General features: G+C 33.7%; 2 protein-coding genes across 10 annotated transcripts; both read right to left on the reverse strand.

The window, feature by feature from the left end:
• Positions 1 to 943: 943 nt before the first annotated feature.
• On the reverse strand, positions 944 to 7,605 carry LOC100817289 (probable serine/threonine-protein kinase At1g54610). 9 transcript variants are annotated; one of them, XM_014763198.3, is made up of 9 exons: positions 7,280 to 7,605; positions 6,960 to 7,025; positions 6,285 to 6,722; positions 5,670 to 5,954; positions 5,245 to 5,562; positions 3,910 to 4,137; positions 2,411 to 2,511; positions 1,804 to 1,921; positions 944 to 1,639 (listed from the first exon to the last, which is right to left on the reverse strand). In XM_014763198.3, exons 3-9 carry the CDS (start codon positions 6,651 to 6,653, stop codon positions 1,316 to 1,318), a joined length of 1,743 nt encoding a protein of 580 aa, XP_014618684.1. In that variant the 5' UTR covers positions 6,654 to 6,722; positions 6,960 to 7,025; positions 7,280 to 7,605; the 3' UTR covers positions 944 to 1,315. The 9 variants fall into 9 exon arrangements, with proteins under 9 accessions (XP_014618684.1, XP_040861677.1, XP_006589162.1 ...); XM_041005743.1 differs by having other exon boundaries at positions 6,285 to 6,710; positions 6,815 to 7,025; XM_006589099.4 differs by having other exon boundaries at positions 6,815 to 7,025.
• A 2,976-nt stretch (positions 7,606 to 10,581) lies between these two features.
• LOC100784520 (uncharacterized) lies at positions 10,582 to 12,356 on the reverse strand. The gene has a single exon (XM_003535311.5). It carries the CDS (start codon positions 12,301 to 12,303, stop codon positions 10,924 to 10,926), a length of 1,380 nt encoding a protein of 459 aa, XP_003535359.1. The 5' UTR covers positions 12,304 to 12,356; the 3' UTR covers positions 10,582 to 10,923.
• Between the last annotated feature and the right edge of the window lie 1,209 nt (positions 12,357 to 13,565).

Here is a 13,565-nt window from a genome sequence, read left to right on the forward strand (position 1 = left end):
TGGTCACGCGCTGTCCAAAGCAGTCAACACTGCATAACCTGTCCAAAAGTAGTTGTGCCACTGCATGTGTAGCAATCCATTGTGCAAAGTTTTTGACACAACAAATCAATACCACTTGTCAGCTCCCCGTTGAATTGCGCCTCTACCTTTGGCGCAATACAAATAAAAACAGACCCCTTCGATAAATAGTTTCAAAACAGCCCCTTTTAGTAAATAGTTTCTAAAAAGACCCCAAACTGATGCTTTTGCCAGGTACGTGGAATTACTAGTTTTATATGAAATATAAAATTAATTATTTCAATTAAAAATGATTATATATATATATATATATATATAAGATATGATCAAATGACATAGATGCAAATTAAACTTTGATATAAAATCCTATTTATCTATATTTATTTAATCTAAAAATTAAACTTAAACTCAACCCTTTAGTTTATCTACTATAACGGCCACTTTTACAAGAATATTTTAAAAAGTGATAAAATGAAATGATTTCTAATTAGTGGTTAATGTAAAAAATCTTTACACTAACAGTATATAAAAATTAAATTATATAAAGAATTAAACATCCACTATTGGAGAACCAATTGAAGAGGATTTTTTTAATACATTTGAAAATTCGATTAAAGAAAAAAATAACAAAACAGAAAGAACATGTGATTCAAAAGGGAAAAAAAGTGGTAAAACGAGTATAGATTACTCATTTTAAAATATGAAATTTTATATTTTTCCTGAAGGTGTGAATTGTCTCTTGTGAGTAAAATAGGATGAATGATAATAACTTTATTAAGGTGATATCAATACAAAAAAAGTAAATGAGGAAAGTAAAAAAAAGAAAAGCGAATCCAATACAGAATAACAGAAAGCAAAACAAGTTACTATCATTTTAATTTTGGTGCAGCTGGAGTTGCAAGCACCTATATCTATAAATGAGGACTAAAAAACAACTCAAATTTTATTGCAATTCTCAACATATTAAAAAGAATTCAGATATTGACACGAGTATGAAAACAAAAAATCATGATGTACACCACAGTAATTCTCTATAATAGCAACAGACTTAACAAGCCCCCCCCCTAGAGAAACCTCTATCTATATGAAATCCAATAAATAGATCAAAACTATGAAACAAAAATGAAGGTTTTAAAATGGGGGGAAATGGTTCTACCCCTTGATAAGAAAGGAGTTAACTTTAAGAAGCAAGCATGTAGCATGACATATTTTTAAGCAGTTGGACTCCAACACCAAAAAATGAGGCAGCAGGGACAGGTTCTTTCTTCATTTGACTCTACAAGAATGTACTAAATATCTAAGCTATGATTTTCTTTCCTTTAACCTTATCCTTGAGGGCACCTTTATATGGTTTTGATAAATCCAGTGCATCACCTGCAGTGTGTTTCTTCCGCTTTGTGACACTAATGCTAGCAGTATTACCAATGGGACCTGACCAAGCTTGGAATGGTTCCTTTGAAAAGGTGTATGAGGTTGAACCGAAAGAAACATCAGAAGGAACAATATCTGGATCAATATGATTAGAAGATCCCAAAGGAAAGCCAAGCTGTCCATCTTCATGTGGTGGAGGGAACTTTTCACTCTTGCTCTTAGCATTTGCATGAGTGATTAAACGCCTTCTCTGTTACACATGAAATCATTGCAGCAAATTTTAATCAACGTTAGTTTTATACTTTCAATCACAACTATACAGATTTTCAATAATAAAAATGATAATGAATTTTATTAGAAGGAAAGCAGCAGTTCAAAGGCATAAAACAATAGAAGTAAATTTCTTTAACATACATCAATGTTGGATTGAAGCTCAGCATTGCCTTCAGGAGCAGGAGCAGCTTTTGCAGCGCGATCACGCGTACGATGCTTCTTTGCACCATCAACGTGAGCTTTGCCAGCAGCTCTTGATCTGACCATTCATATTTGCAGGGAATATCGGTCAAATATAGTATGATCACCAAATTAAAACTCACAGATGTTAATCAAAAGGAACATTCTTCACTCTACTGATCTCTATAAACAAAGTGTATGTCATTGTATGTGTGTATGTTGAAGCAGACTCTCTTTTATCTGCTTTCAGTCATATGATTAAATTTCTACTGTCAATAAACATGTAACTAGTTTTTCAGTATCCACTCTTTGTTTCAAAAGTGTCATCATTATTATTTGCATACCTGTAAGTTACTCAATCAAAGATATTTACAATAAGTGTCATTGAATAATTCAGATGATATAAACTAGAATTGTTAACAACACCTTACATTTTTACCCTCAATGTCTCCAATTTTTCTGTCCTAATCCCTCCATTTGTTTTTAAAAAATATCATTTTCTTAAATATTCACACCTATGTGCACCTCACTTCTAGTATGCATCAAGCAAACTTGAGAGAAAAGATACCTCCTTGCTTCATCATCCCGTCGTTTAGCATCCATTTCCTTGGTTGGGGGATATTTTGGAAGACTAGAAGGATCACAAGCATAAGGTTCTGTGGTAAAGAACTGCAAATTGATAGGAAGGTCAAACAAAGTAAATGTATGTGGGTTTGATTTAAAAAAATAAAAGAAAAATAAAAATAGAGCATCTAAATTCGACAAAGATAACATCTACTTTAGATTCAAGAGAAGTTTCAATTTATTAACGTAAATTTTGGAATATCCACATCCCTTATGGACTTATGGTGATCATTTCAAACATGCCATCCATTCCATCACTTGTTCATTATTCCAAAGAAAACAAGAAAGAGTGAATTGACTTCCAAGGTCATCCAGACACCATTTTACATCAAATCAAACTTTTTTATCCTATTCCAAGAAGGGATGCATATTCTAAAGTAAAAAAAGCTCAAGAGAGGCACAGAGGCATGGTAATAAAAACCGAACCCGTGGATACCCATCTGACTCTGCCCCAATTTTGACGGGGAAAACCTTCTTTGACTGGGGTCGAGGTCAGATTTTCCCCAACTTGGGGAAGCGGGATTGGGTTCGGGTTTTGGTATGTCACTCCCTGCCATGCCCCCGCCCCACTCATATATTTTTATAATTATTAATATAGTTATATTTATGTATAATTCTATTAATATATATTATATGTAATTATTAATCATATAATTATTTTCATATTTTGTCATTTATAACTATTAAAATATAGAATAATTATTTTAATAGTTAAATAAATAATATTATAATTATATTATTAATTATAACAAAATTAAAAATTATACATTTAGCCAAGAATATAATTTAATTCTTAAATATGTTTACGTTATTTATTCTTTATTAAATTATATATAATGATTGAATTCAAATATAATTAATAACTTAGTCTATGATTTATTTAAAGTATATAAACAAATATATATCATTTTTAAATGTGAGATGAGTTCCCCGCTTATTTCCCCAAACCTGATAAAACCCAATGGGGATGGGGCTGGGTTTCATTTTTCCACCCTCGCCAAATAAACCCGAACCCACCCTGCCTTTTGTGGGGATGGGGATGGGGATAGGCAAATCCGCCCCGTTGCCATCCCCAGAGGCACATCATCTAGTTGATACAAAACTACAATGGTTTTCCTCAGACAACATTCAAGATTTGATGGACCATTCTCCTATAGCAGCAGTTTACAACATTCATGCACACTTATTTTGGTATAAGATATCAAAGACTCTAAGAAGCTGAAGAACCATGCTCTCCAACTTTTTGTGTCAGCAATAGAACATCACAAGTCATAGACCTTCAAGAAGTTCAACATGTTGCTTATTTTGTATGTTTCATGTAAGAGTCTAGTGTATGTACTTTAGGCAATCTATGTACCCTGAGAATAGATCTGGATCCAATAGATCTCTAAGTAGCATGAAATAATAATATCAATAACAAATCAGGAATTTTCAAAAGCCCACCTCACTTCTTAGAGCATCTGTGGCACTCTTCCGTTCTGCAGGATCAATTGCAAGAAGAGTGTCAATAAGGGGCAGTGCTGAAGGTGGAAAATCTTTAAATGTCTCTGTTATGCATCTCTTGTATGGATGTCGAGGTTTAAACAAAGTAGCATTAGGCATCTTTGACTTCTTCCAATACTCATCAGAAGGCGAACCACAAAGTTTGTATATCTTATGCAGTTGTTCCACCTATGTAAGTCATCAAGAAAAAGTGTCAGAAAATATCCAATGGAAATTTCAAATAACCAGCAAATAAAGTGCAAGTGATATATCCTTAATGTGACGCAAATTTCCTCAAATTACGTAAGAGAAGGTAGAGCTAAACATAAGATCTAGTATACCACTTAAAAGAGTGATTTGCTGAAAACAGCCTTGGGGATGCATTTAAACAAATACAGAAATTGTAGATAATGTTGTTTTCTAGTTATCAGTCTGCATTGCATAATTAGGCAACTGAACCAAGATTATTATTACTATCATCATAGTCACTAGTACTGCTAAATCCTTACAAATGCATGTCTTGATTATCCTTCTACTTTTGAGGGTGGAATGGTTTATTCACCATTAACCCACAGCTAAATCATATGGGAAAACTACGACTTTATAACAGTCAACCAGAAAAAATGTTTTTAGTAATAACATATTGAGCTGGTAGCAGCCTAACAGGTATACAGCTTCTAGGTGTGCAATTCTTTTGTTGAGAACCATCCAGTTATGCTCCACCACTTCATTCCTCTCTAGAAGTTTTCCAGTAAATATCTTACGGACCATCATTCAACTCAGCTATAATAATCATGCTCTCCTATAGTATTCTAAAATTTGTATCTCCTTTTTAGTTTTTACCCAGTTTTTGTTTTCAATAGTACATGTACATTAAAAAGTTTGAACAAGGGACAAAAAGCCAAAGGTTTTCATTTTTGCATTAATTGCACGTCTTCCTATTTTGTATATTTCTCATACTTTTTCAGTTTTTCTTAGTTTATTTCTCATTAATTGCACATCTTCCTATTCATTGCAGATATGCACAATGGTGACCTTCTAAATGGCAGTATAGTGCACAAAGCTTGGATTAAACTTACATAGGCTTACCCCCATGAGAAGAGAGGGTTGGAGGAGGGGGGAGTTGCAAGGCAATAATTAAAAGGTTCATACATGCATATCTAGAAAGCAGACTGTTCCATTAGGAGATATAACTTCTTTTAGAAAATTTGTTGAATTACAACACTAACTGTTAGGCAGAGTTTAGAGGGAAATGAAAATTCCTATAAGACAAAACAAGAAATTTTAAGTTTTCACCTCTGTACGACCAGGCAAAATAGGTTTCCCAGCCAATAACTCTCCTAAAATGCAACCAACACTCCAAAGGTCGATGGCCGCACCATATTCTGTGGCACCAAGAAGCAACTCAAGAGGTCGGTACCAAAGGGTAACCACACGATTAGTCATGGGTTGCCGGCGATTTGGATCAAAGAAAGATGCAAGTCCGAAGTCAGCAATTTTAAGTATTCCTTCATTGTCAATAAGAAGGTTTGATCCTTTAATATCACGGTGAAGTACGTTTCGACTATGACAGTGCTCAAGTCCTGATAGCAGTTGATGTATGTAACATTTAACCTGCAGTAGGAGGCATATAATATATGGAGACATCACATACAGCCAATTGAAAAGAAACCAAAGAGTATCTTTTATTTCTTAGATTATTAAGCCAAACCTGGCCTAACCTGAGGCTCTGTAAACTTGATGTCAGGGCTTGCAGCAAGTCCAGCTAAATCATGCACCATGTAATCAAACACCAGGTACAAACTCAAGGACATTCTGGATGTAACTAAACCTTCTAGCTTTATAACGTTGGGATGATCCAATCTTCGCAAAATAAGAATCTCTCTGGCCATGAATTTAACACTCTCAGGTTCCAAATTGTCAAACCGAACCTTCTTCAGTGCAACAATCTTACCCGTCAATGTGTCTTTAGCTTTGTATACATTACTATAAGTTCCTTGACCAATCTAATACAAAGGGAAATTTTAAAAAAAGAGCAGAATAAAGAATGAGAAGAGCAGAATAATACATCTCAAATAATGCAGACTCAATTCCTTTTAACCTTGCCCACAATTTTATCAATCCAATAATGCATCATGAGTTTTGACAACACTATCACAACATCAATGATCAATCATAATCTGCAATTCTGCATTGATGAACTTCAAACCACATCCATCCATATATCCCTGATATGGCATGACTCATCAAATGCATTTCCATTTCAAGTTAAAGGTAACACAAGCACCTGAAAAATAACTAAAGTTCAAATTTTTTGCCAGTCAATACAAACCCACCTTATCAATTTTCTCAAAGGTGTCAGCCTTTCGGGGAATCCACCCACTAAGTGCTTCCCCACACACTGCTGTTAGCCAAGGTGGCCAGCCAGCTGCTACTTGCTCCCCCTGCAAATGCTTTGGTGGATTACTTAACCTTGGATTTGGCTTTGATCTTCTTCTTTCACCCTTCGGCCGCCGAACACGATCATCACCGCCACCATTCTCTTCCTTCTCCTTCTCACCATTCTGAGCCACTACCGCGTTCTCCTCAGCTCCGCTTGTGGACGCTTCATCAACTTTCTTGTTGGACCCAACACTCAAATTCTTCTCCTCCTTCACCTCGGAGACTATTCCCGATGACACTTCTCGGCTAATCACACACCCCATTAGTTCTCCTCCAATCCAAGCTTCATTCCCTTGACATGGCTCTCTAAGTGAGGGTCTCTGATCACCACACTAATCCAATAATAATAATAATAATAAAAAGTAAAACACGAGCATGAATATTATTATGATTAAGATTATGAATGGATAACATTTTTTTTTACCCTTGATCAACTTGGTAATCCTAGAACAATTGGTGAAAGCAGCAAACTTAAGCATCAAGTGATAAGAGGAATTCGGAATCAAAAGTAAGACTTGTTCACGTTTTGAACGATTACTGGCCCACAAGGTGCACGATCAAAAACATACCCAGTGATCAATTAAGAATTTTGTTGCGGTCAAAGGTATCAAGATTCAGGGTGGCGTCAAAGTGATCTATCTACATACACAAAAGGAAAGTGAAAAAGTAAAAAAAATAAAATTAATTTTATTTTCCCAGATAGAGCAAGCAAGCAAGCACGTGATGGGTTGAGAAAGAAAAGGGGGCAAAGAAGAAAAACATGAAAAAAATGATTGTGGTATGTTGCAGAGAGTGTTAGAGTAACAGTAATTGGAGCAGGGGTTAGTAATTTTTTTGTATAAATAGAAAGAGGTTGTTGTCTTGTGTGAGAATTGTGGGTACTGTTTACCTGCGTTTGTATTGTCTGGTGATGTTGTTGCTTTGGTCTTTTCTGGTTCTCTTTCTCTCTGAGACGAGAAGAGGAATATAGAGAGGATGAGATCTTCCAACTCTCAAAAAGTCAAACCTCTCCAAATCTCTTTCTTACAACACCGTTTCCATTTCATTTGTTTTCTACTCATTTCTCGTCTTCCCTGCTTCCTAAATTCATCGGTTTTATTAGTACTTTTTTGCTTTTTTTTTTTTTTTCCTTTTCTCCCTTCACTGGAGTGCCTAAAGAAAAAAGAAATAAAGAAAGAAAACAAAGAAAGGGAATTACAGGGAAAAGGACTAAAACGAATGGAACTGAAATGATTGATAATTATTAGTATTATCTTAAAAAATAAAATTATTGGTATTATTATTTTTTTTCTTTTGAATCCTGTTAAAATTTAATAGTATTATTTCAGTAATTAATATATTTTTTTATTAAAAGTTATAGTATTAGTGTATCAGTAATAGTATTGCTTACTTAATAAATTACTGATTAATATTTATTGTATTGTTTGAAAAATAATTTTATTAATTAATAAAGTACCGATTAATAGTATTTATCATTTTTTGTAATTTAAAGTATTGAAATAATAGGTAATTATAATTTTAGGATTGATTAAATATTTTACTGGAAACATCATTAATAGTATGAGCTGTTCATTGCTCCGCGTCGCATCCATAATCCGGAATCTATATTGATAGGTACTATTTTTTAAGAATATTTTACTATTTTTATTTCCTTTGGTGCAAAATGGAAACGAACCAGTTTTCTAACTTGTTTAATATTCGTAGAGATGTGCTTGTTTTATATGCATGCATTTTATTATACCTTAGGGGTCATTATATATATATAAAATTATGTAATTCTTAAAAAAGTATGACTTTGTATTTAAATTTTGATAATTCATAATAAAATCTAATAATTAATATTTATTTCTCGGTTTCACATATTAGACTCACTATATTTATCTTCACTTAGCATATATTTTTTTATTAAAGTTACGATAAAATTAAAATTCTAATGACTTTTGATATAAAAAAATACACTATGAATCAATAAAAAATTACTCTTACTGTTCTTATTATTTAAAAAAAATTATTAAAAAAATCAATAAACTTATTATACATAATAAATTATTATGATTGAACAAATAAAATTATTTTACATTACTTTATATTATTACTGCATAAACTATTTTTTTAAAATTAATTTTAAATAATTAAAATATGTTTTTAAATTATTTTTAATTATAGATTTATATTAAAATGTGGAATTATGAGAAAAAATAATTCTAAATGTAAAGTAAATAAACACTTTTTTTTTTTTTGGAGACATGATGCAACAAGATCTGTACAACATAATTTGGATAATGGTTAGCACATCCAAAATGATGGATCATGGATCACGACTACTTACGATTATGATTACCTTGTATCTACAGATATCTTAATTTTTTAAATTGATTATTTTCATGATAAAGTTTATGAATAAATATGGCTAAAAAGATTCAAACAGCTCATAAACTTCGCCCAGTGGGATGCACTTCTCTTTTTGGCATGTAGAAGATCCTTGTCCCAAAGTCACACATATGTAGTTTTGAATTGATAAACAGAATATTTCATTTCATCCCAGTGCAGTTTGATATAAGAAATTTATCAACTTGTTATATACTAGAAGTCTGCAACATGTTATTATTTTCCCTATATTTTCTCTTTGATTGCATAATAAAAACACAGATCAGCCTGACCTGCTATGCTAAGATCACACATCACGCTCCTCTTCAACTATGCTAGAAAGTCACATAGGCTACCAAGATTTCAATCGTTTAAACAAACAAATATGCAAACAACGTTTCAAATTCTCCAAAATAATCCACCATTTCCAAAAATACAAGGATCAGACAAACTCTTTGCCCAAATAGACCTCCTAATTGTGTACATGCTTGCAGGTTTGCAAATTAAGATTAATTCTGCAAACTAATTAACAGAATCTAGAGTAACTTCATAACATGACTCATGAGCTGATATGGTAATAGCAAACAACTAAATACTAACAAAGTATTCTTTGGGCCAAGCTCAAATTGAATTCATTTCTATGCAAAGTTGGTAATACCGAAATTATAGCAGTTTAAGATAGTTTCTTGTACAGATTCCAATGTTACTTCTACTAAACCTTATAAGTTATCAGGAATAATATAAACAGATCGATACAAACAGAACCATCATTTTTTTTTTCAACAAGGTGCTTACATCATAGTTTCACAAGAAAACACCAATAACCGAAGTAGCTCAAGAATTAAATAGAACTAATTTACAACAACTGTCTTAAATTGAATCAGCATCTAGCAACTACCCATCAATATATACCCCCATTAAGACGCAATTCATAAAACAGCACCAGAAAATCATAGAGTTATAAAAATTTTCATTGATAACGAAGAAACGCACATGGAACCAAACCTTTTCAGATAACTGGCAGGAAAGTGAATTGCGAATTTGATGCGAGTGGCTGACTGAGTGAAGTGAACTTATGTATTAAAATGGAAAATATTTTATGTTTTTGTCAAACAAACATTCCATTATGGTTGAAAATTGGCAAGGCAAATTCATCTACACGCTTTGTTTCAGTGATAAATAAATAAATTTCAGAGTGTTTAGACATTCATTTTTTTTCCCAACAGCTACTATTTGTAAATTAATCATTTTTTTTAACATATTAGTTTCTTTCCCTAGACCAAATCATGTCAGTGTTTAGCAAAGGACTTCAATTGATTGAGTAATGTGCATATACAAGTTATTTTAAAATTTTTAACATTTGAGTTTAATTCTTATGAATAAAAAAAATCTTATTAGTGTTCAAACACTCATTTTTATTGAATTTATAATATCCAGCTTCAAAAAACTTTGAACCTCAAATCTTATTTATTCAAGACATTCAACTTCAAACCCAATTTCATTCCAACCAATGTCACGTTGATTTCTCGTTATTTAATTACATTTTCATCTTTCTATCATAATTAACGTGTGATTTGAGTATCTCAATGAATTCTACTAAGTCAGAAATATTGATACTTTCTTCGCTGCAGAGTTATACTCTTCATAACATAACAAGTGTAGAAAAAATACCAGCTTTTGTGGTTATTGATTCTGCTGTTCCTCTAAATAAACATCATCATAGTACGCTTCATTTTTGGAGTGTAATTGTTGAAAGGAGTGAATGAACGGATAGAAATTAAAAGAAAAATGTTAAGAATATAAGTATGATGCATGAATATATGTCATTGATCGACCATCTTACCAGGCCAATGATCATATCATATATAGCCAACAAGGGTCGTTATTTAAATAGCACTCCACATATATTTATTCAATCCTTACACATCGCTTTTGCCTCTAAAATCAGGTACAACACACATGTCATATCATTATTACATATAGAGAAGCATTGATACATATATTAATTAACTTAAGAAAGCCAAACCATGTAATTACTGAAAGCACATGCACCTGAGAGCTTACTCAACAAGAGTACATGTTACTAATTCTTCATACATGTATAGCTATAGCTGCTAGCTTATTGGATGGACATGCATGCCATTAAACTTATCCTCATCAGCCTCCTTAATTATGATCGAGGGTGACGCCATTAAACTTCTTCTCAGCCTCCTTATGATTCATGACTCCATAGCCCCGTCTCTTGTCATAATCATAATCAGGACGTTTCCCCCCATCACCGAAATTGAAGCGTTGTCGCACCGGATTCATGGTCCTGTCACATGTGCTTGCTGGTGGTGGCGCGGGCCTGCTCCCAAACTGGCCTGGCCCATTTTGATGGGCCTTGTTCTCATATTCACGCAATTTTGCAGCTTCTTTCATCAACAACTCCATGGCCTCGTCGATATTATTCGTTGCCTTGGTTAGTTGGATCCCTTTTCTTGGTGAATCACTCCAGCCTGAAGCGGGTTTTGATCCACCGTGCTTGTTGTGGTAGTTGCCGTAGTCACCCTCATGATCATAGTTGCCATGTCGAGTTGGACTTGCACTTCCACTACCATAGCCCCCACCATATCCATTTTTATTAACGGAAATACCTGTGGGCTTGGGCTTGGGCTTGCCCCCTTCTCCGTTGTTGTAGTTATCATAGTTGTCACCATATCCACTATTATAAACGGGACTGCCAGTGGGCTTGGGCTTGGGCTTTGGCCCTTCTATGTTGTTGTAGTCACCACCATATCCACTATTATAAACAGGACTGACAGTGGGCTTGGACCCATCTTTGTTGTAGTAGTCCCCATAGCTATCATAATCATGATCATAGGGACTTGTATAACCGTCATGGTTAATTGGCTTGGGTGCACCATAGTCACCACCATAACTACTATTATAAACGGGACTGCCGGTGGGCTTGGACATGGGCTTGGGCTTGGGGCCATTTTTGTTGTATCCATCATAAGCATGATCAAAGTTGTTCTTCTTGGCAGGACTTGTATAACCATCATGGTTATCAAAATTCTTAGTGTTACCTCCATATAAAGGCTTGTTCCCTTCCTTGTTGTTGCCATAACCAGGACCATCATGTTTATTGGCACCTCCAATTGGCTTGTTGGTTCCGTAGTCAGCATAGCCGCCATTGTAAGGTTTTGGCTGCGAGGAGTGGCGCCAATCAGGTGAAGTCACGTGACCGGAGGACCTTGGTGGACTACGGTTAGCTTCATTGTGCACCTTGGTGAGGAAGTCATCAAATTTACGTGGGCTTGTTTGATGTGGATGCTTCCCTTCATCGTCATCATGGTCGTTGTCACTCTCGTCCTCATAATAAGGCCTGCTAGCAACTGGAATTATTTTTTTCTTGGTAACGATCCCGTCTGAGTAACCATTACCGTTACTAAATTTGGGGACGTAGGGAGCAAATGGCTTTGCACCAGTTTCAATGTTTCTCACATTGCTAGTGTTGTAGGTGGATATTTGAGCGCTTCGGTATGCGTAACCATACTGAGCCATGCTTCTTACTTCTCAAACATACACCCACCTCTATCTTTTGCTTCTTAACTTAAAACCCTTCTCTTTTTATATAGGAAGAAAAAAAAGTTAATTATTAGATTCTGAATTTGAGGTATATATGTCCTTATTTTAGTCCTTTTTGAAATTTAAAAATATTTTTTTTAGTTATTAAATTTTGAAAATTATATTTTTTAGTTAATGATATAATAAATTAATACTTTATGATGGTTTTTAATTGCCTTAAATTAATTTTTATTTTTTGACCATTTGAATTTGTATTTAAAAACTATTATAAAGTGATAAAAATCTATCACAAAGTGCTTTAAAATTACCACAAAATATCAATTTATTATGTCAGAAACTAAAAATAATAATTTTTTAAAATTTAAAAACTAAGAAAATATTTTAAATTTAAAAGACAAAAAAATTACCCACTCAAAATCAGGGACTAAAACTAAGCTGAAAAAAAAAATACGGTGAAACTTTTTGTTTGAACTATGCCCGGCCCACAATGTCTCCAACTAAAATAGCTAAAGATATGCATGCGGAGCAGGAGATTGAAACTTATCGTGTGCATAAGATAAGAGAATCGTATGCTATATACTTTAGGCGGAATTGACAATACACGGGTGTGAATTTTATTAATGTTCTTATATTGATGATATCTCTGGTGATTGAAAGTAAAGAATGGTATTAATTCCTTCAATTAGTGGATTGAGAAGCTTGAATTCCACTTGTTTTAGTGACATGCATCGTTTTCTACCCCTGGATGTAAATGAACATGTTCGTTGGTGTTGGATGGAATCCAACGACGCAGTAACGAGAACAAAGTAATTAAAACGGACCACAACATAAAAAGAATCTGAACCCATTTCATTTTCTGCTAGCAAAGTCAAGAATCTGTGGAAATCTACAGTTCGAAAGAGTATCAGTGAGCTAGGTGGGCTCCCTGGAGATAGAGATGACTTCTCTCAATTGATGAACAAAGTTATGCTAGCCATATATTTATTTAATTAATAAACTACTGAGTAATCAATCTTCAAGCTTCAACTACAGAGAGAGTGCCACTTCATTAATTTAATCGTCATATACTTTACTGCTTTATTGGAATTCAATATATTCTCTTTTTTGGCTACAACGTAGTGAGGGAGAGGAATACTTTTAAAAAGGAAACTTCAATCATTCAGCTTCAAACAACGATTCTCCTCCGATCTGAAATTAACAGAGAAATTATTAAGTGATTTGAAATTATTATAGCTAGT

Source organism: Glycine max, chromosome 10 (assembly GCF_000004515.6).
Source record: "Glycine max cultivar Williams 82 chromosome 10, Glycine_max_v4.0, whole genome shotgun sequence".
NCBI classification, from domain to species: Eukaryota; Viridiplantae; Streptophyta; class Magnoliopsida; order Fabales; family Fabaceae; genus Glycine; species Glycine max.

Bases quoted from the DNA above. Each gene is read 5' to 3' on its own strand.
- LOC100784520 (XM_003535311.5), bottom strand. From the start codon at position 12,303: ATGGCTCAGTATGGTTACGCATACCGAAGCGCTCAAATATCCACCTAC.
- LOC100817289 (XM_006589102.4), bottom strand. From the start codon at position 6,653: ATGGGGTGTGTGATTAGCCGAGAAGTGTCATCGGGAATAGTCTCCGAG. The intron at 4,138-5,244 runs GTGAAAACTTAA...TGACTTACATAG, and splicing joins TTTTGCCTGGTCGTACAGAG to GTGGAACAACTGCATAAGAT. The intron at 1,922-2,410 runs GTATCTTTTCTC...ATGAATGGTCAG, and splicing joins CGGGATGATGAAGCAAGGAG to ATCAAGAGCTGCTGGCAAAG.